Source organism: Cyprinus carpio, chromosome B13 (assembly GCF_018340385.1).
Source record: "Cyprinus carpio isolate SPL01 chromosome B13, ASM1834038v1, whole genome shotgun sequence".
Classification (NCBI taxonomy): Eukaryota; Metazoa; Chordata; class Actinopteri; order Cypriniformes; family Cyprinidae; genus Cyprinus; species Cyprinus carpio.
In genome coordinates, this window is record NC_056609.1 from 25,786,853 (window position 1) to 25,814,535 (window position 27,683).

Sequence of the window (27,683 nt, forward strand, 5' to 3'; positions counted from 1 at the left end):
ATTTTGCACAACTTACAGCAAAAAAAAAGAAAAAAAAAAAGAATAGTTCTGCAGATTTGATGAAAAACATCACAATTATCCACAAGTAAAACTCTAGTCCATCAATCGATGTTGGAAATGCAGTGTGAATAAGTGATGTAATGCTACATTTCTCCAAATCGGTTCAAATCAAGAAACAAACTCATCTACATCTCGAATGGCATGAGGAAATTTTCATTTTTAGGTGAGCTATTCCTTTAATATAAAACATGCAATATCATAATGTCATGTGTAAATGCAACATAATACCGTTTATCATTGTAGTATGCATTAAAGGCTGTTTTTACATGCATGTGGCCATTGGTTTAGCCAGCGGTGTTATATTGGGCTGTATCACACAGATTGCAATTCTGGGTAATCCTTTATTTTAGATATTCTACTAACAGTAAGTAACTTTGCAACTACATGTCAACTAGCAGTCATTAGAGTATTATACAAAACTGTCTGCTTAATATCTTCTAACACTTTATTTTGATGGGTCCACATCATACAACATACTATGAGAATCTTTGCAAGTATATGTCTACTAACCCTAAACCTAACCTAACAGTCTACTCTGAGAGTTAGTAGACATGTAGTTGCAAGTTAATGAGAATTAGTATTCTGTGATGTAGAATTTACACTTCACCTAAAAAAAAAAAAAAAGTCCAAAAATATTTACTGAGAGAGGTCAGTTTGTAAATTGTGTAGTTTATTTACAGTATACTTTGCAGCTGCTTTAGTCACAATTACTGTGTGCATGAAGTGTCAGACGATCAGTTTCTAGTGTGATTAAAAAGTTGCACCAAACCTGAATACAACAGCGTTGTGAAAGGCATCAAGTGGCATTTGGGACTGGAACTGGAAATCTCAAAATGTCACAGTAGAAACATCGGTCTCTTACTGGGAGTTAAAATCATTACATTTAGTGTAAAACTGATGTAGTCCATTGTGACAAAGCACTTCAAAAACAAAACAAAATCCTAACAAAATTCAATGTGCCCTGCAAACAATCACAATTCATGAATCACCCGCCCATTCATACTGCATTCATTTACACATTTATTTTCAAGAAATATTTTAAATATTTGAAAAACACTTAATTGAAACCATAGCAGACATGATTGATTCTCTATACTGTTCAACTCATGGCCGTACCCTTTACTAAACACATTAAGGTTTTTTGTACCGGTAGAAATATATGCTTTTCCTGTATAGTGTTATAATGCATTTAACCCTCGTCCTCCCTGTGAAGGCACATTGCTGTGTAAGCATTTACACGGACGTCGAGGGCCCTGCAGTCATGTCGATTTAGAGTTTAAAAAGCGCTTTTATACTCGTGCAACTTACAAAAGAGGAGGGGGGAAAAGCACCCAGTCCGAGCTACCGTGGTGTACCAAGCTTTAAAAACAACAAAACCAACAGAAGTACAATATTCTCAGGTTCAGAGGCTTCCTCCCTCACAGTGCTGCCCTAGTAGGGAGTAAATCTGTATTTTACCACGAGAGCAAAGGAAACAAGGTAAAGGGCCTGCAGATTAGTTTTGGTGTGGGAGAGTCTCTCTTCACTGCTGGGACAGGAGAGCGTTTCTGTTTGCTTTCATCTTCTCCAGCCGCTTTATGAGATGGTTGTTGGTCATTTCCATTTCTTCGATCTTGTCCAGGGCTGTACGCAGCTACGAAAGGAAAACAGATGTGTGAGGATGGTTCTTGACTGTTACTGTTAATATAAAGAGTCTGATCTTCTCTATGCTTGGATCATGTACTATTTTCTCAAATTAACAGATATTTTCAGTTTCCATGACTTTTCCTAGGCCCAGAAATCAGAGATTAAAAATGTCAGGTTATGATTATGGGGACAATGAATGTGTGAAATGCTTGTAGGTCAGTATCAGAGATGTTTGAATAGCAGATTTGCTCAGTGTTGGGTTCATACCTCCCTCTGAAGTTTTCTCTTCTCTGCTTTCAGTTCATCTTCTATCTTTTCTGCATTATCTGCTGAAGCTTTATATCTGGACACCTGTCCTTCAAGTCTGTTTACCTGCCAGACACATACAAAAAAAATAAAAGTTATGTAAATATTCAACTATTTTTAACATTACCCATGATTTTTTTTTTTTAAATAAATAAAAAAAGTGGCAATATTTTATTTTTTTATTTTTTACTATTACAAAAATTGTAATTATTAGCAATTAATATATTAAATGTATAACATAATTATTTTACAATTAATTTACTTATATAAAATTTTACTTTTATTTTAATTGAATTTGTTCCCAGTAATAAAAAAGGAAATTGCACAAAAAAAAAACGAATGTACAAAACACTAACATGCATTAAACTGATCAAAAGTGACAATATTATGTTTTATAATACGCAATTTTTTTTATTTCAAATAAACCTTTTTATTCATCAACCAATTCTTAAAACAATGCATCGCAGTTTCCATTCGAATAGAAAAATATATTTTATTTTCAATTGTGTTTTACTGTATTTTTGATCAAATAAATGCAGCCTCAGTGATCAAACAGACTTCTTTCTTTTTAAACCAAGAAAATGGAAAAACATGGACATAAACAAAAAAGTCATTGTTTTGAAACAGTCACAAACCTAAATGATCCTGTTTGTCCTAAATACGCTTCATTTTCTGTGCCAGTATATAAATAAATAATACTTCTGTTACATTTCATACTACTTTTGTATACTATTGTTATATAGATTATACTTACTATTGTGATAACTGTATTTTGTTCTAATTATAAACTCACGTTTTGTTCCATCGTCGCCATTTCCTGTTCAGCCTTCGAGAGCTTGAATTTGTATTCACTTATCTGTCTGTTGGCGTCCCCTACAGAAAACAGACAGTATTAAAGCATGGTACATGTGAAGGATGAGGGTTTGCACAGCATGCGTCACGGGTCGTACTCTGCATCTCGATGAAATGTAGGTCAGTGCCGTTCTCCATTCGCTCTCCTTCTGTGTAAACACTGTCCACCTTTGAGTGCTTTTGTCTTTCTTCCTCCAGCTGCATCTTCAGTTTTCTGATCTAAAAGAGCGTAGACGTGTTACTTCAATTCAACAATGCCAATAATACATTTGAATTCACTTTATGTACAATCATACCTGGGACAAAAGTTCATCTTTTTCATCTGCAAGCTTTCGTAGTCTTACATCTGGGGTATAAACACAGAAAACAAGCATTATGCCATAGTTTCATAATAATATGTGACCCTGGACCACAAAACCAGTCATAAGTGTCAATTTTTTGAAACTGAGATTTATACATCATCATAAGCTTTCCATTGATGTATGGTTTTGTTATGATTGGACAATATTTGGCCGAGATGCAACTATTTAAAAATATGGAATCTGAGGGTGTAAAAAAAAAATCTAAATACTGATAAATAGCCTTTAGAGTTGTCCAAATGAATTCTTAGCAATGCATATTACTAATCAAAAATTAAGTTTTGATATATTTACGGTAGGAAATTTACAAAATATCTTCATGGAACATAATCTTTACTTAATATCCTTAAGATTTTTGGCATAACAGAAAAATCTATCATTTTGACCCATACCATGTTTATTTTTTTTTTTGGCTATTTCTAAAAATATACCCCAGTGACTTAAGACTGGTTTTGTGGTCCAGGGTCACATACATATACATACATACATACATACATATATATATACAGTACAGGTCAAAAGTTTGGAAACATTACTATTTTTAATGTTTTTGAAAGAAGTCTCTTCTGCTCATCAAGCCTGCATTTATTTGATCAAAAATACAGAAAAAACAGTAATATTGTGAAATATTATAACAACTTTAAATAATAGTTTTCTATTTGAATATACTTTAAAAAAAAAAAATTATTCCTGTGATGCAAAGCTGAATTTTCAGCATCATTACTCCAGCCTTCAGTGTCACATGTAACATCCAGTCTATCACATGATCATTTAGAAATCATTCTAATATTCTGATTTATTATGAGTGTTGGAAACAGTTCTGCTGTCTAATATATTTGATGAATAAAAGGTTAAAAAGAACTGCATTTATTCAAAATAAAAAAATATTCTAATAATATATATTCTAATAATAAATTTTCTTTACTATCACTTTTTATCAATTTAACACATCCTTGCTGAATAAAAAGAATTGATTTTATTTTAAAAAAAGAGAAGAGAAAAAAAATTACTGACCCCAAATTACTGACCAGTAGTGTATATTGTTATTACAAAATATTTATATTTAAAAAACATAGCTTCTTTTTTTTTTTTTTTTACTTTTTATTCATCAAAGTATCCTAAAAAAGTATCACGTTCTGAAAAAATATTAAGCAGCAGAACTGTTTCCAACTTTGATAATAAATCATCATATTAGAATGATTTCTAAAGGATCATGTGATAATGATCCTAAAAATTCAGCTTTGCATCACAGAAATAAATGATAATTTAAAGTATAATAAATTTAAGAACAATTATTTTAAATTGTAATAATTTTTTTTCTGTATTTTTGATCAAATAAATGCAGGCTTGATGAGCAGAAGAAACTTCTTTCAAAAACATTAAAAATAGTAATGTTTCCAAACTTTTGACCTGTACTATATATAGTGTATGTAGAGTGTATGTAGAGACTCACCCAAAGGTCCGTCTCCCGCTGACTCCAGCACCTGCGCTGCCTCTTGTGTGACCACAGTGATGCCTGAGGTAGGGGACTCGTGGCTGACGTCTCCATTGGGCATATCCTCTGGTATGATGACCAGCCCATGTTTCTGTCAGAGCAGGAAGGTCACAATATATTAAAATATAAAAGTCTTTTTTAATGAACACTGGCCACATACACTTCTCTTCTGGACACACAAAGTTTGAGTGACAAACTCATGAAAAAAATTCACGAAACACTAACACAGTTGAGCTCAAATTGATTAAAACTATTGTAAAGTCGTACTCAAAGTTTGCAGTGTTTTCATGGCCAGTGAAATGCAGAGAAAACAAATGTAGGCAGCGAGCCAAAAACGTTCCATTGAAACGATCTGTTTATTGTTGATATACAGTGCTGATGTCAAGCTTTCATCCTGTGCAGGAGCACTTAAAGGACATACCTCTCCCATTCGGCTTTTCCCCTTGAGGTCAGCCAGCTCATCCCTGAGCTCATCTCTCTCATTCCTAATGCAATCAAAGTACTCTTTCTGTCTCTCTAACGCCTGGCCACACGAAGGGCAGGAAAAGAGAGAGGAGTGAAGAGAAAAATAGACAGAGAAGGCAGAAAACACAACGACCAGACTTAAGCCTTCAGTTAGGGCTGGGCAATATAGCTTAAATTTGATATGTATATATATGGTGTATATTAAAAGTCTATGTTGCATATAAACAGTTTTTTCAGCTATTGATGTATGATATACATTTCTGTGTGCATTGAATTTAATTTTCTTGAAGGCATTTCAAGGCATGTTTTCAAGTTTTTCAATAAGAATGATACTACTGATATTGACAATATATAATAAACAGCAATATTTACCAACATAGATCGTCCTTAATATACATTGCCCAGCCCTAGCTTTAGTCACAGATGGCAGGATGAAAACGGACCATGCTGGCAGATGAACAGTGCAGGAAGTGAAGGAATGCTGTTTTAAGTCTGTATAGTGCTTTTCGTTCAATTATCTTGAGCAATTCGTGGATTTTCATGCAGAAGTGAGTATATCAAAAGTAAACCAATCAATCTTCTGGATGCAATCTATTTTCATGATACCAGCAGAGGGCAGCACTTTTTTCATACAGTGCCCATAAATCCAAACAAAAATTGATGCAAATATATTCCCCTTGTTTTTATGAACAAGCTCTAAAAGTCTACATTTTTACATGCATATTATATTATCCACACATCAATCCTTTGTAAAAATGATGAGACTATATACATATAAATTTGTTTATATGTATAAGGCTGCCTGGCAAAAATAATGTTAATAGATGACTAAGAGTTAAATGAATCAGTCTTTCTGCCATCAATCCAAGCAGCATCTCCTAAACCGTCCTACCACAATCTTTTTCTCCTTCCAGTTAACAGTTTCCTGCAGGTCAAATGCCTCTCTTGTGAGGTTATCTAGTTTTTGCTGAATTTTCTGGTTCTCCTGGGGACGCGTTTAATAAAGCAGAAAAGGACAGATTCAAAATAGACACGACAAAGAAGTGATGAGACAGAACATATGAAGGAAGAAAACAGGAGAATCTCAACAGAGGAAAGTGAATGACAAAGAATCTGAATCTTCCAATTTCACAACGAGCATAAAGCACACTTTCACTTCAAGAGTTTAAATCATCTATAACTTGATTATTCTGCAAAAGCTTTTAAAACATTGTTTCTAATGGCTTCAAATGAATCTGTGGTCGATAAACCATTTCTGTTCTGGGCTCTACCTCGATAAGTTCATCCCGCTGACGAATGCCCTCCTTCATTTCCTCTAGTTTGTGCTGTAGGACTGAACATGTGTGCTTCTGCCGCTCTGACTCCTGTCAATCAAAAGAAAAACATTCACATCATAATCTGCCAAAGCTTGTGTACAGGGTTCCAACATCTAATAAATGTATCAGAAATAAACATGGCATTTACAGTCAGCTGGGTCTGAGCATTTTGTGACAATAAGACAGCTGGACCATACAATGTTTTTTTTAATCTGATGAATCATTGTCAAATCAATCAAAACAGTTTTATTTTCTACAAAATGTTTGCTTATTACAAGCACCTTTGATTTCTCCTCTGTTTCCCTGCGCAGCTCTGACATTTGCTCCTCCATCTCCTCGATGACGTCTTTGAGTGTGTCCACTTGGTAGATGAGGTTTGCCTTTTCATTATCCAGCTGGGCATTGGACACCATGGCTTTCTTGTACTTCTCCTCCACTTCTGACAGAGAATCCTGATCAAAAGGAGGGAAAAAAATTCACACAAAAGTACTGGAGTAGCTTTACATGCTACAAAACGAAACAACAGGCAAATAAAGCACACACTGACCACTGCACTGAAGATTAGATAAAAATGTGATGTACAAGTAAAAACTGAAAAGTGTAATACAACTAAATATTATAAAGTCGGATAGAAATTGTTAAAGTCAACATGAAATCAAAATGGTCCCATAAATGCATGTTCCTGGTCTTACTGTACACATTTCTTTGTAACTTGTCCTAAAAAGATAATAACTTGCTCCGCCTCTGAAATAACTTTCCCTTATCGACTCTTTCCCTCCAATCACTTGTCCCATCCAGGTAAACTACTGTTCAAAGGTTTAGTGTCATTAAGATTTTTTTATGCTATTATGCTTACCAAGGCTGCATTAGTTATTCAAAAATACAGGGAAAAAAAACTGTAATATTGTGAAATATTGTTATAACTTTCTATATGAATCTGTCATTTATTTCTGTGATGGCAAAGAGTTTTCAGCAGCTATTACTGATATTACTGATCCCAAACTTTTGAACAGTAGTATATGTAATGCCACCTTTTTACAATCCAATCAATTCTCAAAAGATAAAATCAAGTCCCTAAATAGGTTGTTTGCAGCATTTTATGTCGACTTTAACTCTGAATAATATATGACATCAGATATAAGAAGGAACTTCCATATCTATGTCACATTAACCCTTGTCTGTTCCTTCACAGTCTCTCAGTGATATCAGTTTCCAACTTCCAAATGTGAACTGGACAAACACTGAAATCCTTTGCACAGCTGATAAAATATATGTTTCTGCATCCTCGTCCATCTTCTTCATTAACAGCTGTTAGAAGTCAGGCAGAAGACTTCCAGCGCTTTAGAGCAATTACGTCTTCAGGCAACACGACTGTGGGCCAAACGTGATTGCAAAGAGCTAATGTAGTAAGTGGAAGACTCATGCAAGGCTCGTGCTTTCAGACTAGGAGTGCTTAGAGCCTGGTGTGTTAGTGGAGAATGAGGAAAGGCATGCGTTGAGCTCAGGACCCTCTACCTTTAACTCTTTAAGACCCTGCATGTATCGGCCCTCTACATCCTGAATCTGGTCCTTTAGATCATAGATGTCCTGTTGAGATCATGGGAAAGGTTTGGCATTCACTGAAGGTCAGAGCGGTGACCTCTGATTGTACATTCATACAAACACAAAAAGGAGAGAGCTTCCCGAAGGCATTCAAAAAAACATAAAGAGGAAAGAAACGAAAGCATTAACAGACACAAATAAAACTGTGAAATGAACACAAGTGGATTCGCTGAGATCGGATGCATTCAGTAGGAAAGTATGATGCTCAATGCTCAGCCAAAATATGGTCAAAGGCAGGTAGATTCATCTTGTTTCAAGAAATACCTCAGCAATCTGTATTACAGTTGTGCAATACAAATAAACAACATAATTACCCTTAACTCGCTGATAGAAGCCTCTGCATCCATAACAATGCTTCCAGCATCTCCGCTGCCCCTTCTAGAACTGCTGCCCCCCAGAGATGCCAGGGCAGCTGCAGAGAGCGCCGGGGTGGTACATCGAGAGGATGGCTGGAGGAAACGAGAGCACAAAACACCCATCAACAATCAATCAAAACATTATTCAACAACCGTAACACCTGTTAGTTAAATTTATTTGCAAAAATGCGGTAGGATGCTTGCAGTAGGAGTGTGCAGTATACAGTGTTGGGCAAGTTACTCTGAAAATCTAATCAAATTACTGATTACTCCTTTTAAAAGTAATCACGTTACTGTTCTGATTACTTTATTTTAAAAGTAATTAGTAATTAATTACATTACTAGTTACTTTTTTCTCCATGAAATTAAGAAATCCCAGCATAAACGCTCCCAATAAATATTTGTTAATAAAGCATCAACATTTACAGAACACTGTTATTTTAACTAAGGCTGCTGCGTCCATGGTTTTTCATGGCAGTATGCCAGCAAAGAGCGCTGCATTTATAATCTCTTAAAGACATCTCAGTTAATCGCAATCTCACAAATCTCTGTTATAACACAATAAATATAAGCATGATGAATCTTTCATAATGTCTACAATTCGTGTGTTATAATGAGAGGATTCGTGCACTGCATTGCTCAACGCAGCAAACACGTGTTACAGCCTAAACAGAAACTCTGCATAGGCTTGTGTTTATATTTTATATTAGTTCATGTTGCTTTTGTGCAATAGATGAATAACAATTTATTTGTTTTAGATATTTTATGTTGAGCTATTTCTATTTTGCGGGAGTCCCACGATTCATTTTATCCTCCCGCACCCCGCACACACAAGTGTCTACCCGACCACCAGCATCTTGTCCCGTGCTGCACTCTGTTGCGTCAGAGCTCACGGGAGCAGGTCTCTAATCCACTGGCACTTGACTCGAGAGTGCGTGTGCTACATCCTTTTTATCTTTAGATTATAAAACACTGCATTCTGTCAGCAATGTAACACAGCAGTAACATATAGAGACCTCAGCTTGTAACTACACTATAATTACTATTTTGTAAATTATAATGCTTGAAATTACTCCGTTGCTAAAAAAGTAATCAAATTAAAGTAACGCGTTACTAAGTAATGCGTTACTGCCCAACAATGGCAATATATCATCCATAATATCGTAATTATCGAGTATATTGCAAAAAACCAAAACACACCCGGATACTGCACGCATGATGTAGGTTAGACTACTGCGCTAGCACATTTAGAGTTCACACTTTCATTGCATGATTTAGTCTATTAAAATACATTTAGAATTCCCCCAAAATTCAAAATAAGAGGGAAAATGTTCCCCAGTATGACTTTTATATCATCTCATTATGTTACGAACGCACAAAGAGTACAGTTTTTTCTCCAAATACCAGTATGATTACAAATGTGACACTGATTTTATAAAACAGTCCATTACACAAGTTAAGATTACTTGACTTACGTTTTAGACACAAGTTCCTGTTTTTATTCTATTTCGCAAATAGTTTCTAACAAAGCCACAGCAGAATTATTTTGCGTCTCTGAGCAACACAGGACAGTGTTTTGTTACTGAATCAATCAGCTGTTTGAACAAATCTGTTGACTAAATGACTCAATGACTCACTAATGCAGCGTTTTGCTGCCACTTACTGGCGATTTTAGGTTTACATTAAAAAAATATTTGCCTTTTTATCCAATATAATTTCAAATAACAGTATTCAACATTTTTGTTAGTTTATGCATTTGTAATTGCAGGTTAACAGCATTCATGTCCTGCATTATACAGTCTGTGTAAATGCATCTAAATGCCACTTCAGATACAGATTCTGTGCCACCTCTGCATTGCAAACAAATTTTGTTTGGTGTATTTAAAAATGATATCAAAAATAACAATTCACATAAAGCTGCTCTAGATATCCAGAAATTGTACCTAAGCACTGAATGAAAAAAAAATAAAAAAATAAAAACTGACCAAATACAGACTAACTTTCCCCTAATGAGAAGAGAAACATAAACTTGGGTCTTAATTATGTGTTAAATATCTCACAACACGGGGAAGTAGAAAATGATCTCTATACTTACCCGGCTGTAGGTGTCTGTAAACTGCTTGTCACGTTTCTCATCAAGCTGAAAAAGAAGAAAACACCATTAGTCTCATTGATTACATTTAGAAAAATACACTTGTCGCAATTTGAATGGCCTGGGTTTTGCCTTCATCCTAAAGTAAGACAAAGAAAATGGTTAGTATGATGCTACTTCTTGTAGCCTGTTTTAGGCACACATCATGCCACGTAACACATTCAATTTAACCAGAAACCACCAGAGTCAGTGCTCCAGCCAGACTTCACCAAAACTCCCAGTTTTAAAACCAAACGTTGACCAACCAATGAGACACACACAACAGTTAGATGCATTTATTCAGGAATGATACACATACCTTCCTAAAAGCAGTCATTAAATAAAAAAGGCCAGTAGAGTCATTTTTAATGTAATTTTTTCACAGTATCAAGCCATGCAGAGTAAACCAACTTTAATAACTGAACTATTCCTTTAAATAACCATCCAGTGCTCTTTAGTCAACTTGTCACATGGGTTAATACTTCATGCATGTCTTGACTTACACTGTCCAGGTCTGGGATGCTCAAATCATCAAGATCAGAGACAATACTGCCTCTGCGATTGGAGCGGCTGAAATAATCAGCAGCCGTCTCAGAGATATCAGAGAAATCAGACAACTACACACAGACAGACGAGAACATGGGAAAGAGTAAGAAAATAAGAAGTTGAAGTGGAAAAGTTTTTATGATATATTACTGTTTTTAATGACAACAGAATATGTGGTTGCATTGTCTGAACACTGGATATGCGGTCACATTTTCTATTCTGGCTCACCACACTATCCCTTCTCCCACGTCGACCTCGGGATACAGTGCTGCCAGAATCGTCATCAGAGGATGACTGAAAGGTTTAAAAGAGGATGATTCAAAAGAAGAAACGCAAATTGCACAGGGAAGAAAACCAAAAACCATCTGTCCTAACTGTTAAGCAGAAACATGCAACCATTTCAAAGTCACTCTTTTAATAGCACTCCATTTGTATTAGTGACAAGTCATCAAACAATGCCATTGCTACTTAAGATGTTTGGACAAATGCACCACATGCAAAGACATTGGCGGAATTCCTGCCCCACCTTTAGAGACCAACCTATCAAAACACCAACAATGCATCCAATTTTTTGTACTTTCAGTTTATGCACTGAATTGAATGACAAATTATACGTTTTAACACATTTCTGGACATACTACACCGACAATGTTGGCTTTAATCTTTGGCTCAGATGTTGAGGGCCTATGACAAGCCAAGCTGCTTAATGGCACAAGTCCCCCTAAAAAAACAAAAGCCACCTCCATGTCTCTATGATATACTGGTACTCTATATACACAATCATTCAAAAGTTTGGGGTCTGTAAGATTTTTTTATTTTCTTAAATTAATACTTTAATTCAGCAAGGATGCATTAAAGTGATCTTTCTATTAAATCAAAGAATTCAAAAAAAAAAAAAAAAAAAAAACATGATTTCCACAAAAATGTTTAAGTAGCACAACTTAAGCTGTTTTCAATTACGTTGCTTAAGCAACAAATCAGCATATTAGAATGATTTCTGAAGAACAATGATGCCGAAAAATCTGCTTCCTGTTGGCAGCTGTGCTAAATTATTTTGATACGGATTTAATGGTAACAAATTTGTGATTGATTAATGTATTTAGGTCTCTCCACAACTCTCCTTTAGGGCTGTTAAAAAAATTTTAAAAAATTAATTTCGAATATTCATAGGGACTACTATCAGCGTTGCACTTGCATCTCGCAAAAGAGAGCAGCATGTTTAGAAAGCCATGTAAAATTAATGTAAGTTCAACTTTTAAAAAACCATCCCACTGTATCTCATGTTTTTAAATGAAGAAAGTAGCCTACTCTTTGTGATTGGTTTTTGCTCCTTTGTATTAAATTATACATACAGGCATGGTGCTGTTTTTTTCTAATTGTTTAAGCAGCTTTATTATTTATATATGGTCTATAAACAATATGCACTTTTATTTTTTTTTCAAAGACAGTCGTGTCATTTTATTACACTTTTGACGAAATGTGTATAATATTTTGCGTGATGCGCCCTCTTATGGCCTCAGGAGAGAAGCCAAAAGCCTTTTTCCCTCTTACTGAAATTATGCCTTTATAATATTTAAGTAGAAAATTCTAATTTAGTTTTTCAGTCATTTTCACAGCCCTACTCTGCTTTCCATTTTTTTTTTTTAAGTTCTTCCCCTCACCTTTTTTCGAGGTAATTGGCTGATCAGGAATAAATTACACAAATGAAAAACAATTACTTTAAGTTGTAATATTAGTTCACATTTACTGTATTTTTGATTAATTAATTGCACCCTTGACCAGCATAAAAGCTTTAAAAGCATTAAAAACATCTTACCAACCACAAACTTTTGAATAGTAGGGTAGAGCTTTGTCCCTTCTTCACTGTCTATGAAGTTTTTTTTCATAAACAATAAGTTCAGTCACTTCTGCACACCTCCCCTTAACATGCCAAAAATTTGAGGTATCATTAATGTTCATAACACAATCAACAAACTTACAAGTTACAAACTTAAGTTCAATACGTGGAGTTAGACTAACGCAAACATCTACTAGTAAAAGCTGAATTATATGAGTGTATAATATAGATAAGCACACACTGGCATTTCAGAATGAACACATGCATGAGCAGCTGCTGCAGCTCTGGACAGAAGCAATGCTCACCACAGGGCTGCTGCGGGTGGAACTGGCACCAGAGGAATACCAGCTACATTCAGAGGGCTGCGGGGGGAATAACACTGACCACTGAGCCAACACTGCTCCAGGGATATGATAAGATTATTGTTTTAGTATGTATGCTATGGCATCACTTACAGCTCTGGAACTATATGAACCATACAGACCGTCATCACATATGGAGGCCTGAGAACACAGATCTGACATTTTTTAAATGAACAGATGACAAAGAGGCTTATAAAACAGAGGGGGGACTAATCACATCCAATCACATGGCAGATGTGCTGAAAATCTGACTGACCACACTATAGCTGCGCGTCAGACCTGCAGAACTGCTGCTGGACGGAGCCTGTGAAGGTCAAACAACAAGCAACAGCTGTCAGATATCGCCACAGAGTCAAACCGACGATTCCAGACTAGCTTTTAAACTGAAGGAACAACAAGTACTGAAATAAATACCTTTGACTTAAACTAACTTCATACATAATATAACAGAATCAGCAAGGAAGAACTTTTCCAGGAGGACTTAAAGACTTGAGAATATATAAGATGCAGAAAGGAAGGAGACAAACCCGTGGTGTATAGTTAGAGACAGTAGAGGGAGAAGGTTTGGAGCTCTTTAAGCTGGTGTAGTTTCTTTGGTCATGATACAATCCAGTCTAAGGAAATGGTGTAAAGCAATGGGAAATGAACACAGATATCGGATATGAATCATAGTCACAAATCTGAAATAACATGCTCTAAACCAGGAAGAACATGTTCATGATGATGCATCAAGAATGAAGCAGCTTTTAATTTCAGGATATTGATTAGTACTGACCAGAAGGTCCTTTTTGGAGCTACTGCCAACAGGTTTTTTGTGAAGATCATTATATACAGAGCTCTGGAAGAGAAGATCACAAATGTGTAAAGCTTTCTCTTACTAACGGTAATAACTTACCAATTTTGGAACCAGAAAGGCTGCATGATTTGAGGGGAAAATCTTACAGCAATTTTTTTGGATAAAAGTTGTGATTTTAAATGTAATTATTTGAGGGCTGTTTAATTATTATTATTATTAAGGTAAAATATAAAAAATAAGAAATGTTAATTTTCCCTATAATTTTTTTTACAAATAATTTTATTAGATTTTACAAATGTAAAACTGCAATACTAATATTTATGGCTGTCCTATTTTCTTTATTTTCAAACATTAAACCACAGAGATTACATTTTATTTTGATGGACAGCTGCAGAGGATTCCATACAGCTTTTTTGTTGAACAGAGCCAGTTTATAGGCACTTCTCATTAACAGTTTTGGTTAAAAGTTTTAGGAATTTTTCGCTCCCAAATGTACGTTATAAGTGTCCCAAGCTTATAACATTCATGTAGTTTGTGAGTTCGTGTAGAGCAGCATTTGCTGTGACCTGAGTTGCTCTGAGACACTGAAAACACTGGAATATGAGCTGCCTGTGTGTAAATGAACACAGCGCTTGACTCTGAAACATGCAGCTAATATTAAAAATTTAATCAAAGCCACTGCGATTTGCTTATCACACTAAGCCACATCACAAGTTTTATTTTGCTTAATTGTGTAGCCCAAGAATCTAGTCACAGATATATAAAGCTATGCTTTCATAGTACAATGCTTGAAAGAACTAAGATCCCAGAGCTGGCCGCCTGCACTTATAAAATGTAAAACTGGAACAATGTAAAATACTTAAATGCAGAACTTCTGATACTCAAAGGAGAATAAACTGTAAACTGTCACAGATACATACAGTGGAGTGGGAGTTCTTCAAAGAGGAACTACTGGATATGCCAGACTGCAAAGAAAACAGCACAACCATCACAATCTATGCTGGATATACTGTATAACATGAAGTAATCCATGCTGCAGACATGCCATGTGCGCTAATAAGGGAGCGCTACGTCAGATCATATCAAAGGCCTTTTTGTGTTAGTGCGCTCAGTCACTGAGTCAGTGCGGTTATGCTTCATTTATAGAAAACCACTCAACGGTGCTAGTCATCAATAGCACAAAGCCTGCCTGTAATGTTCAGGCACATCAACCTTGAAGTAACCTACATGAAAATCAAATGTGGGTCCCAGAACATTATTCCTTAACTGCACTGTCATTGACTTTTCCAGGTCTGAATTTCATATATAATCTCATTAAATAATTACATTTTTACATTTTCCATGACCATGCGAATCTGGTATGTCTTTAGAAATCAGCTTTAGAATTAGATCATTTCAGTATTATATAAGCTAAAGTACGTGTTACACAGACAAACCTTCTAGCCAATCAACTAGAGCAAACAATGTTAGTATAATACAGCAGTCTAATTTAGAGAGTCATGACAGTCACACAAGAGAAAACAATGTTTCCAAAATACACACACTACAATGTCAGATGGAAAACACACACAGTGACGTACCACCAAGTCTCTTTTCCGGGAAGAACTAGCCCGACTGGAGCGATGAGAACTGCTCAAATCTCGTAAAGATGCTGAACTTGACTTTAAAAGCAGAAGTCCAATAGGAAAACATTCATTCTCATATTCCAATAGCATGTAAAAGGCATTTTACATGCTATTGGAAATCTACCTTTCTATACATGCTTTTAAAACTTTCCAGTTTGTGATTACTGGATCAATAAAAATATGCTGATTTGATTGCTGGAATTTGCATGTTAAGTACCAATATTTCAAATGAAAAAAATTATCATAAATGATGTTCAAATGTCTCTAAAAAAGACTTATTTCACATTAGCTTGCGGCAAGTTTTACTCTACACAATTGAATAAAGTCTGAATGCACTTTCATAAAGTTCAGTATGACACACCCTGTAACTTCCGACACTTCGGACCGATGCTGTATCATCATTTAATCCCTGTTGATGAGAAATTAGGAGAAAAAAAGAAACAGGACAATAAAAAAAAAAAAAGAGGAAAAAGGAGAAGACAGACAGCAACATCAGGAGATACAAACCCGTCGACTGTGGCTACTGGAATGATGACCATGATGGGCCTTTTCTGTATCAGCCTGAGATGAACAGAATGAAGAGCATAGAGTTTAAACAAAAGAAGCTGCATGTTTTAGGCTGTGTTAATGTTAGTCTTTACCGGCAGTCCTAAACAAACTCTAAACATACTTCAAATTTTAAGGCAAGCATATAAGCTTACTAGCAGCAACATGACAACAGGGGCTGGGCAATATAGCTTTAAAAAAAAAAAAAATTGACAAAATTCTAAATGTATCTTTTAGTGCTATCAAATGATTAATCGCGATTAATTGCATCCAAAATAAAAGTTTTTGTTTACGTAATACATGTATGTGTACTGTATATTTATTATGTATATATAAATACACACACATGCTTGAATATATTTCAGATAAATATGCTGTTTATATTAAATGTATTTATTTATAATATAAATTGTTTGTAACATAAAGTCAACATTTTCAAAATATATACTGTATGTTTGTGTATTTATATATACATAATAAAGAGACACCTAACACACAAATATATTATGCAAACAAAAACTTTTATTTTGAATGCGATTAATTGCAATTAATCATTTGACAGAACTAGTATCTTAATATTTACATATTTGCTGTTACTGATGCAAGTAGTTAAACAGTAAATATCTATCTAAAAATAAATCAGTGCATATTTTGCACAATGTTATTCACTGAATGAACAATAACATGTATTTCCTTCTATTATTTAATTAAAAGTAATATAAAAATACACTATAAAATAGACAGTTTAAAATACAATAAACACTTAAATTAAATATGTAGTGCAGGGTTTCAAAAAATAATTACATATTGCTATAAATCATCTTTAATAAAATTGATTATTATGATATGATATTCACAATATAATTTAGTATTGGCAGCAAAATCATTGCAAAGACATCAGAAACATATCACCCAGTCCATAAAGAAAAGGCCACATAGAGATACTCATTTTAGACTGACAAAATTAAAATGCTGAGACCATTTTTAATGGGGTTACCACTGTAATATATACAAAACACTAAAGCAAATAGATCATGTGCAAAAAACTCTCCCGAAAAAGTGAATCCAATGCTGTCCTAACAGAATACTATTTTTAAAGACAACAACAGTACCACAAGGGTTCCTTTATAAACCCAAAAGTATTATTAAAAACATGCTTGAAAGCCACATACAAACAACTGAGTGTATGAGAATACAGCTAGCACACTCCCATCTGAAAGCTCTTTATTAGTAAAAAGGCAAAAGTACATGCATGTCCAAACTGGCCTAATCCTTCTCATACCATCCATTGGTGGATTTGCCCCCACTTCCTGCTAGAGGAGGAGTGCTGATGGTAAGACAACTGTGAGAGAGAGACAGCCACAAGACAAACACAAAGATTTCTATTGCAATTCAATGTGACAGTGGATTGTTTGGTACTTTTTTGGTGAATGTCTTACAGAGAAAAACGAAAACAAACATACTGATGAACAAACCCATTAACACGCAACTACTCATACTGAAAATATGTACTTCAGTATGCAAACATATTCTTCAAACCAGTGTAGAACAACATCTGAAAATGCACAAGCACAGAAAATACAGACAGATACAGCTGACATCAATAACTGAATCATCAACATGTGGCTTCAACCATTGAAAACATACTGTATTGTCAAAGGCCTGTTTCCACTTATGAGCTTAGCTAGACAGCTAGCTAAATCTGGGTTGTGAATCTGGAACTACTTGTAAAAGCAGTTGTACTGTCTTCTCAACAAAAATGCTTGAAATAAACAAGCACATTATGCAAAAGGCCACTCTAAAACAATCCTTCTGCTTTACTGCAACAAAAGAGGGGATGGTCTGTAGAAGATCAGGCATATTCTGAACGAAATCCAACTTCTCATCCCATCTGCTCTATAGGACTCACCTCTTTCTGTTGCCGCTCCAATTCTCTCATCCTGATGTCCCGAGCCTCAGCACGAGCTGCTCTCTTCGCAGCAAGTCTGGCCTCCGCCTGCACAAGAGAGAAAAGAGAAATTTATCTTAATAGCTGTTCCATCAAACAATCTGAGCAAAAAGCACTCTGCCTGGACACTTAATGGTATCTTGGACCTGCAATTTTAAAAAGGAGTCATTATTCTGCATAAGGTCCTGTATGAATCATTCAGATAACTCACCGCCTTACAGAACCAACTTTTTACTCACTCAAACAAGGCAGGTTATTTTGTTAAACTCAAAATAAGCCAAGAATCATCAATAAATAATTTTATTAAAATAGGATGAATAAAATTGATCAAAAGTGATTTATGTTACAAAAGCTTTCGAATTCAAATAAATGCTGTTCTTTTAAACTTTTAAATAAAATTGCCAACCCTTAGAACAGTAGTGTACATATTTCAAATACAGAACTGGAATGAAATAGAAGTGTATTGTCGCTGCTTCCTCCACTGTTACTGGCATTTTACGCTGATGGTTCAAAAGTCAGCAATCATAACATGAATAGACGTCAGAGCTGTGGATAGCGTACATGCTGATGATATATATAAGAGCAGCTGGCGCACAGGACCCATATTCAAACCTGAGTCATGTCTCAATCCCATTGGCCCTCTTTCACCCTCAACTTTCCTGTCTCGCTACAGTCCTATAAATAAATGCCCAAAAACACCCATAAGAAAAAAAAAAAAAGAGGGGAACGGTCATATTTTCCATGCAACCATGGTTGGGAAAGCAACATCTGCATAATACATGGGTGGACATGATATAAGAACTGAGAAACCATGGCTGGGAGGGCATCCCTCTTAAATTTCAATAGACTATTTAGGAAAACATTTAACGGCTTGAAAGAAGGCATTCAAGAGTCCTGACACAAAACAATGAAAAGGGTGTCCTGGGAAACCACACCTGTCTCTGTGACAACACTGGGCTCTACAATAAAGCAGCCCACACTTTTCAGCTTTTTTTAAACTTTGGGTTTGTATTTTCTAACATCAGGTTGGCTGACATGTTTTTAGAGGGCGGGTTTGGTAAGAGAGGGGTTGTGGCTGAAGCAATGGGGGTGGTCTAATTCACGTCTCTAACTAGGTGAAAAAACAACAAATGTGATTCAGAAGCAGCGTCTAATTTAAGATCAACACACAAACAGTGCACCAGACTCACACTCCAGGTAAACAAATGTTGGATGATTTCTGAACATCGCATTCCTCATGTGACACACATGCAATATGACCTGCTTGCATTTCCTAATACCCTACATAATAATTAATTATGTTACACTTCAATACAAATATGCCTTGACAGATGGGACAGTGACTTTGCAAAGTATGCAGCCTAACAGCAAACATTTAAACAAGGCTTACCCCAAATCTTTACACATGGTGAGGTTAGAGAGGGTTTGCTCTGTGTGTGTGTGTGTGTGTGTGTGTGTGTGTGTGTGTGTGTGTGTGTGATTCTTATGTTCAGCACCTGTTGAGCTGTCTGACAGTTTGACCCGCTCACCAGAGCAGCTCAGCTGAGCCCAGTGTCTCCAGCTCTATCTATAGACCAGCAGAGCCTCCGTCATGAGGCTGCAACAGGAAATCTGAGCGGGGGGGACACACACTTACTTCACAACCTCCAACATAGCCGTTCATTTATTAGAGAGACAGTCTTACTGTATTCTGCAAAACCGGAGCTCCATAGGCGAACAGACCAATGAGATGACAGCATGACTACACAATAAGCTTATCAAAGTCGATATGGAAATGTTTGCAACGGTTTTACTGCAGGTGACAATAAAATGCAAAGTTTCCATATCTGTACTGGTTCATTATTCAAAGAGCAGTCAGCTTGTCGTTTAACACCTACTTTAAGCATACATTTATAAGACTCTACAGTTCAAGCTAGTGTTTTTACACCACTTGAATATGATCAATTCTTCACTTAAAAATAATGTCAAGAAAACATGCTGTTCTTGTCTTTGTGGATTGCAGGCAAATCAATGCACCACCACTATAGTCTGATTCACGAACAATAGACTTATGAACCAGATCTTTCAATGCAAACATTCAAAAAGAATCACAAGTTGCCAGTTTAAATCAGTCTGACAAATCCTTCACTGAATGATCTCACTGAATCCATTTAGGCTGCTTAAAGAATCAACATTTGACTTACTGAACTGTATGTTATGATATTTTCAGTGACGTCTGATTATATTTAAATTGATTGTCTTATGGCTGATAAGTTAGGCCATTGAAACTACAAGTCACTTTACATAGTTAATATTTTTCAGCAAAGCCTTCATTTTAGTAGAATATGTCAACCAGCATGAGCCCATCTCTAGTAAACAATGTGAGGCAGTTTATGTGCATTAGTGCAATAGCAACATTATATTCAGCCTAACGCTGAACTGATCCAATGGACTATGGCCTTAAGTACCACAAATGCACTTATACAAAAATGTAAAAATAAACAATTAATAAATAGATATAAAAAAAATCTTTCCAGTACAAGTATTTTTGCATTGCATAAAGTAGGTGTGCACTTTGAATATTACATCTGGCAAAGAAGTACTACAGTACGTTGACCTATTTCAACCTCACATTCAACAGAGAGCACTGCAAGCCATGTAATAGCTAAAGGAATATCACACCTTGCCCTAGATACTCCAAGATGAGTGGACTATCTCATTCTGTTGCTTTGTGGCTAATGGACCATGCAAATCACTGCCCTCTGAAAGTGACAAGACTGGTCAGTAACATAAGTGACCTCAACAGGGGGTTGCATGGCTCAAATTCACCCCCTGTAACCCTGACCATGCACAGACAAATCAAACGGCATACTTTCGGTTAACAGAGATGTCTTTTAATCATTAGGGAGTTTCCTCCACAGCAGACACAAAATGGGTGGATCCAAAGGCAGGTTCAATGAAACAAGCGAAGTTTTATGTGTGCTGCAGGTAGACTGTGTAGACTGAAATAATCTTTGGACTGCATGGGTGGAGCGAATCCTAGTCGTAATGCAATGGACCAGTAAGAAATTCAGCTTCTCTTAACTGTATAAAAGTGTGATTGAGAAGTACATGAACTCCAGCAGTGCATAGGACAAGATGCCAAACTTCTCTCAGTGCACAAATAAATCATCCTTAAATATTTAGATATTTAACAAACATCCTCAATCTGGCTGCAGTTTCACTTCTGCAGTACAGCTCACACCCTGTAGCTTTAGATTTTTCTGTTTCCTCTTTTAAAACATCCTTATATGGTCCATATTAAGGAGATATTGCTGCGTGAATTTGCTTTTTCAGTGACAGTATCAGAAGGAAACGACTGCCTTTCATTTCCTTCATGTTACAGACTGAACAAACAGTTAACTAGAAATAAAACTGTATAATGTTTCAGAAACCTACCCTTATTTTTATTTTCCTTACTAAACTGTAGCAGAAAAGTCCTGGTATTTATATAAAATCCCTATTTTAAAGTCAACACAAAACAGAAATTGCAATCATCTTTTCTTCCTTATTTTAAACAGCTTCTTGAACAAACAATCAAACAAACAAACAAACAAACAAACAAACAAAGAAACAAACAAACAAACATACATACATACATACATACATACATACATACATACATACATACATACATACATACATACATACATATATATATATATGTGCAAATAGTCAAGAGAAGTTGATGTGATGTGAACTTATTTTAAACATATTTTAAAAATATAATGATGTGCACAGATAAATTATTTATAATAATAATAATAATAATAATAATTATAATAGAATCAATATTCCATTAAAAATAGGAATTGTCCATTTTTATTTCATGGTGCCTTTTAAGATAAGGCAATTGCCAAAAAAAAAAAAAAAAAAAAAAAAAAAAAAGAAAGAAAAGAAAAAAAGCTGACTACCTGATAAGTGAGGTTGCCTAGTTTATCTAGTTTGTTTTTGTTTTGTTTTGATATATTAAGTGCCAGTACTGCAATTAACACGCTGACAATGCTGTGGTTTAGCTAAAGCTGTATCATAGCAACAAGAAATGCATATGTTATGGTTATATAATGAACATGGCATACAAACAACGAAAAAGAACGCAGACACCAAATTCTCTCCCTTATGATTTTATATCTGGCTTAGCGACAAGGTCATCCCATTTGGTCACATGGGGGCTCTGCAATTATAAATTTGGGTCATATGAGTTAATTTCAACTTGAAGAGTCCCTAAGCACAGCACTGATAGCAGTCAGAGTTTTCTGCTTGCAAGAGTGATGGGCTCACACATGTGTGCTGCTGAAAAATCTAAGACAAGTCCATACTGGCTGCTCCCTGCTCAAGCTGTGAGTCAAACTTCATCAGCTGCAGCTCCAACTGGCAGAACCTGAACATCAAAATATCGACACATCACAACAGAGCTATAAGGGACTGACCGACAATATAATGCAGATCCAAACTATTCAGACTTTGATGCAGAGATTAGATAAATCGCAGACATTCACCTTTAACCTCATAAAGCCTACTGTATCATATTTGATGCATGAATTTCTAAGGCCTCCAAATTACCAACATTGTCAAAATGTAGCATCATGTACATGCCTTCTGGTGTCTGACTGGTGTCATACTATTTAGCACCTAAAATGCATTTTAGTATAATTCTAAAAATGTCCACCTACATGTCATTTTGCTCTGAAATCTTTAATGATTTTTACAAGGTAAACATAAAGATAACCTTTATTTTGTTAGCAACATTTCAAGATAAACACTTTCTGGATTGAAGCAACTTACTTAATTAGCCATACATTATTTTTAATAAAAATCATGTTGAAATGTAAGTATCAAATATAATACATCAAGTTTTGCCCCCACACTGAAAACTACAGAGCTTTGATAATAAAACAAAGCATTTTAACATCTTAATCATCTTATTATTGGAAAATATATTTATGAAAACTGACATTTATATGCATTTTATGCAAGTAGTCTGTTATAATGTTATAAAATTCTCATTGATTGACATTACAAACATTTCAACATCTCGGTCATATAAGTAACAACTGAATCAAATTGCATTTGCATTGCATTTTTTTCAGAATAAATCTGACGTTTTTTTTTTTTTTTGCATATGCAAACTATTCTTCAAACTGGATCTAAACAAATTGTTTCAAAATTGTATTTTTCTAAATATTATTTCAAATGTCAGGCTTCGCAGGGTTAACATTTTCATCTTGGACAGCCACTTAAATTCAGATGTCATGCTCCCCATTTGAGATGTCATAACAACACGCCCTTTCTCAAAAACACCACCTTTCAAAGACATGCCAGCAAAATCAACGTCAGCAAACCCAAACAGCCACAACGATTGACAGATGGAGAGTGTTTCTGATTACGAGGTGTTGGCCGCTACCCTGAGTCTTCTTTGCTGTTTACAGAGCCTAAGGCTGTCACAGAGGCAGGTACATATATTCCTGTAATATCTGTCGAGTAGTTGGGACATTTTGTGTATGGTATTTTAGAAAAGCTAATCACTTACAGCAGAGGTCCCCAACCACTGGGTCACGACCCACCACCAGGCCGTGGGAGAATTGCTACCGGGTCGCAAGAACGTTCTGGGAAAAATTTGTATAGATATGACACTCTGTTATCTACTGTGTGTTAATGACTGTTCTTATTATTCAGTGTTTTCGTTGTATGTGATTTATATGTAGCAATTTGACGATTTCATGTTAAATAAGTAAATGAAAGATCTACTGCTCTGATCTATCACATATTAGGGGATAAAGGGATCGCAGTTGATCCGTGATACGTACGGACGAGACCCTATACTGTTCGGCATGCATGTGATTTGCAGATTCATTTGCCAATTTACACATTACAGCAATTTTAAACCACAAGAATAAGAAATGAAAGAGCCCAATTCGATACTCACACACTGTTCTCGCACACAATCAAAGTGCACACAAGCATATAGACATGCTTCACGGCATTGTCATTGTGCTTTAAATATTTTTTTTCTTGCTTATCCGAAAAAATAATCAGATCTGTAACTCAAAAAAAAAAAAAAAAAACATTCCAATATAACGCATTAAACCACTATAATACTCTATAATAAAAAAAAAAAAAACATTCCAATATAACGCATTAAACCACTATAAATATATATATATATATATATATATATATATATATATATATATATATATATATGTAAGTTTATATACAACCCCTTCCTCCCTATAATACTCTATAATACCCTGCGTCCAGCCGGTCCGCGAGAAAATTTTCCAAACATAACCGGTCGGTGGTGTCAAAAAGGTTGGAGAACCCTGACTTCCAGCACATTTAGTACTCTCCAATGTCTTTGATGGAGTATCCTAACCATTTAGAATGCATACAATGATGGGAATATTCTGAATCCACTAAGAGCGGTTGCAGAATCAACATCTGACTCACATACTGAACTGAAAGTTATCATAGCTTTCAGTGAGGTCCGGAGTTTTGTTTACATAAGGTTTGTGAAACTTATTTCTGTATCATCGCTGTTTGTTCATATGACAGCATGTATAGGGCTTAAAAAATAAAAATAAAAAGTATATAAATAAATAAATGTATATATAATATATATATATATATATATATATATATATATATATATATATATATATATATATATTTATATATATATATATATGTGTGTGTGTGTGTATGCAAAACCATGCAAAAGTTTGCTACTTTGTAATTAAGGCAAATTAAGGCATTTTGCATGCAGATTAATTGGGCTGGGTCATGTTGCTTTGTAATGTCCCATATTCATATCTTCACCAGCTGCAAAGGCAGCAAAAGACACTGCTTCTTGTGTCATGTAACCAGACATGCATGTGAAACTGCAAATAAGATTTGTAAGCTACAGTGAAGGGCAAACAATGACCGAATTTCAGTCTGTTTCCCATGAAGTATGACTTGTTTGTCTTTTTAATTGCTTAACAGTCCAAAATCACTGTATGATTTTGTTGCATATATGCATAATTAAGTTGTTTGGGTTTGTAACAACAACATCAGGGTGAGTTTCTAGGTGAATGCTTCCTTTGCTGTGGTTACAGGAAACCACCAGCCACAAGATGACACGAGTGAGAAACAGGGGTTACAGGTGAACAGCTCTTACCTCTCTGGCGATGCTGCTCAGCGCCTCATCCTCGGCTGAGAAGCGGTCTTTAATTGGGGCCCGCTTTCGTCCTGATCCTGGCGTCCCCATGTCAGCAGCAACTTCACGGTGCATGTAGAAAACACTGAATGAGATGTTTACGGTCTCTTCTCACAAAGGTGGTCTATTTGTGTAAAATATAAACTTAATGACCTGTTTGTTGAGACAATAAAGCAGAGAAAATTGCATTGACAGTCCTTTTTTTCCTATGCAGGTCTATTTGACTTAACTCTCCATCTTAGTGTGTTATTTCATAAAACATTTCAAATGTAGGCTAGATAATGTAGGTTAGATAAACCTGGCCTCTCACACTATCTCACACACCCACAAATAGAGGCTTTAGTCATGTGTGTCTGGACACAGAGCTGATTAACACCAGACACACAACCGAACCTCATAATATAATGTGACACAGCAGAGAAATATCACAGGCACGGAAGACTTGTTCGTTTGATTCTTTAAATACAGCACCCTCAGCTGTTCTTACATGCTCTTTAGGCAGAAAATTAATTTACACAACGACATTTAACAAGCAAATTATTTTAATAAACAAACGAGGGTAGTTTTACCAAAGCACTGTGCGTACGATATCATGCTTGTCTTATTATATATAAACCCTTGTTAAATGTGTCAGGATCTCATAATTACATTTCAATGTAAATAAACCTATAAATGCAAATCTATATTTATATTGATATTTCTGCTGAAGGGCTAAATATAAACCAGTACTCATTCAGCTGCGTGACAGACTAACTTAAAGCACTTATTTTCCTGAAAACAAATATATAACCAGCGCGCTTCAGTTTTAAACAGATTAAGCATCCACCACATAAAGCTAAATATATGTAATTATTATGAATTATAAAATGTGCTGAGTAAAATTCAATATTTGTGAGTCTAGTTAGCGGTTAGCTTGCTAGCTTGTCCTCAAAGACATAAAGTGTGTAAATGTCACTCAAGTCTCGTGCCGTTAATTCACACATTACAGTTTAGTGACCTGCCTGGACTTTCATGACAGTCGGTTGCCGCAAGTGCCGGTTTCTTACCGTTTCTGTTCGCCACCGTTTCGCTCGAGACTCGGGTCGGTTCTGACTGAGACGCGGGCGCCGTTCCCGCTGACTACAGTGAGCGAGCGCGCGTCACGTGCGCGCCTCCGTTTGAGCGAGAGCGCGCGTGCCTGCGTGACAGCCACAAACTGACACTGTCCGTCACCGCAAGCTCTCCTGAAAACGGCTCACGTTAATTCACAGGAGGCTAAAAAAGCAGCATACCACCGCTGGCATCAGTTTAATCTCTTTTACAAAACACCGTGAATGACGGGAAATGCCGCCACACCACACGCTCTTAACGGTCGTTCCTGAAAGTCTGAGGTGTTTTTTCCAGCTTCGCGTTAAAAGTCCCGGATGTTGGAAAAGAGGCGTGGCCTTGGAACACGCCTAAACCAGCTAAACCTAACCAACTAACTATTCAGATTGTAGATGTCTTTGTGTAATAATTACCCCTAGCAAATTACTTGTTACTCAATAATAATAATAATAAGTCCCCTCACCTATAATTTACCAATTTACCTCAATACCAACGATAACCATCTTAATCCTAACACCAAACCAAACAGATCAATAATAACTTTGTCCCTAACCAACTAACACTAGACATGGTTCTCCTCTCAGTGACTGACTGTGTAATCAGTTTGTGTAAACCTCATCTGCACTGAGATGCTTCTAATGTTTCATTTTATTTTGAGAGAACATATTTTCAAGGATAAAACATAATGATTTCTAGTTTCTTACTTTTTTATACCACCACAGACTTCAAAGTTCTGTTACATTCGTAGTCCAATAATGACCTCTAGCTGTTGAATTCAAAATATTGTCAGAAGTTATAACAGACATTAAGATGCGAATGAATGAATGAATGAATGAATGAATAATATAATAGGGCTACAATGTGTATGTGAATTAATAAAATGGTAAACAAGCCATTCTACTTTCAGTTGAAGTTATATCAGCTTTCTGATATCCGCTAGGCCACACATTCTGGGGTAAAATTTGTTTTTTGGGCCCCATATGGGTTATACCTGGGCAGCGTGGGTTCCATGTGGGCATGGGCTGAAGATGGGCAATTTATATGGGTCCCATGTGTTTTTCACAATGTGGGTCCCATATGGGTTTGAACATATGGGGCCTTCATGGGATCTATGTGGGCATGGGCTGAAGATGGGCAATTTATGTGAGTCCCA

At 35.7% G+C, this 27,683-nt stretch overlaps 1 protein-coding gene across 13 annotated transcripts; it reads right to left on the reverse strand.

The window, feature by feature from the left end:
* Positions 1–709: 709 nt before the first annotated feature.
* Positions 710–26,860, reverse strand: lrrfip2 (leucine rich repeat (in FLII) interacting protein 2). Of its 13 annotated transcripts, none has more exons than XM_042737441.1 (28): positions 26,491–26,860; positions 25,406–25,568; positions 18,190–18,276; positions 17,563–17,622; positions 16,242–16,295; positions 16,096–16,143; positions 15,690–15,770; positions 15,030–15,074; positions 14,089–14,151; positions 13,841–13,927; positions 13,570–13,617; positions 13,407–13,454; positions 13,257–13,313; positions 11,343–11,408; positions 11,072–11,185; positions 10,533–10,577; positions 8,396–8,530; positions 7,995–8,066; positions 6,761–6,931; positions 6,435–6,527; positions 6,056–6,148; positions 5,120–5,221; positions 4,657–4,789; positions 3,141–3,190; positions 2,943–3,063; positions 2,786–2,865; positions 1,954–2,058; positions 710–1,693 (listed from the first exon to the last, which is right to left on the reverse strand). In XM_042737441.1, the coding sequence occupies exons 2-28, from the start codon at positions 25,517–25,519 to the stop codon at positions 1,583–1,585; spliced, it is 2,283 nt and encodes a 760-aa protein (XP_042593375.1). In that variant the 5' UTR covers positions 25,520–25,568; positions 26,491–26,860; the 3' UTR covers positions 710–1,582. The 13 variants fall into 13 exon arrangements, with proteins under 13 accessions (XP_042593375.1, XP_042593378.1, XP_042593377.1 ...); XM_042737444.1 differs by having other exon boundaries at positions 25,406–25,506; positions 26,491–26,844; XM_042737443.1 differs by having other exon boundaries at positions 25,406–25,529; positions 26,491–26,844.
* Positions 26,861–27,683: the final 823 nt, after the last annotated feature.

Coding starts and splice junctions, on each gene's coding strand:
- lrrfip2 (XM_042737441.1), bottom strand. CDS start 25,519: ATGCACCGTGAAGTTGCTGCTGACATGGGGACGCCAGGATCAGGACGA. Junction 16,144..16,241: donor CCAGTAGCCACAGTCGACGG/GTTTGTATCTCC, acceptor TCTCATCAACAG/GGATTAAATGATGATACAGC. Junction 15,075..15,689: donor CCCGGAAAAGAGACTTGGTG/GTACGTCACTGT, acceptor TTTTCTTTGCAG/TCTGGCATATCCAGTAGTTC.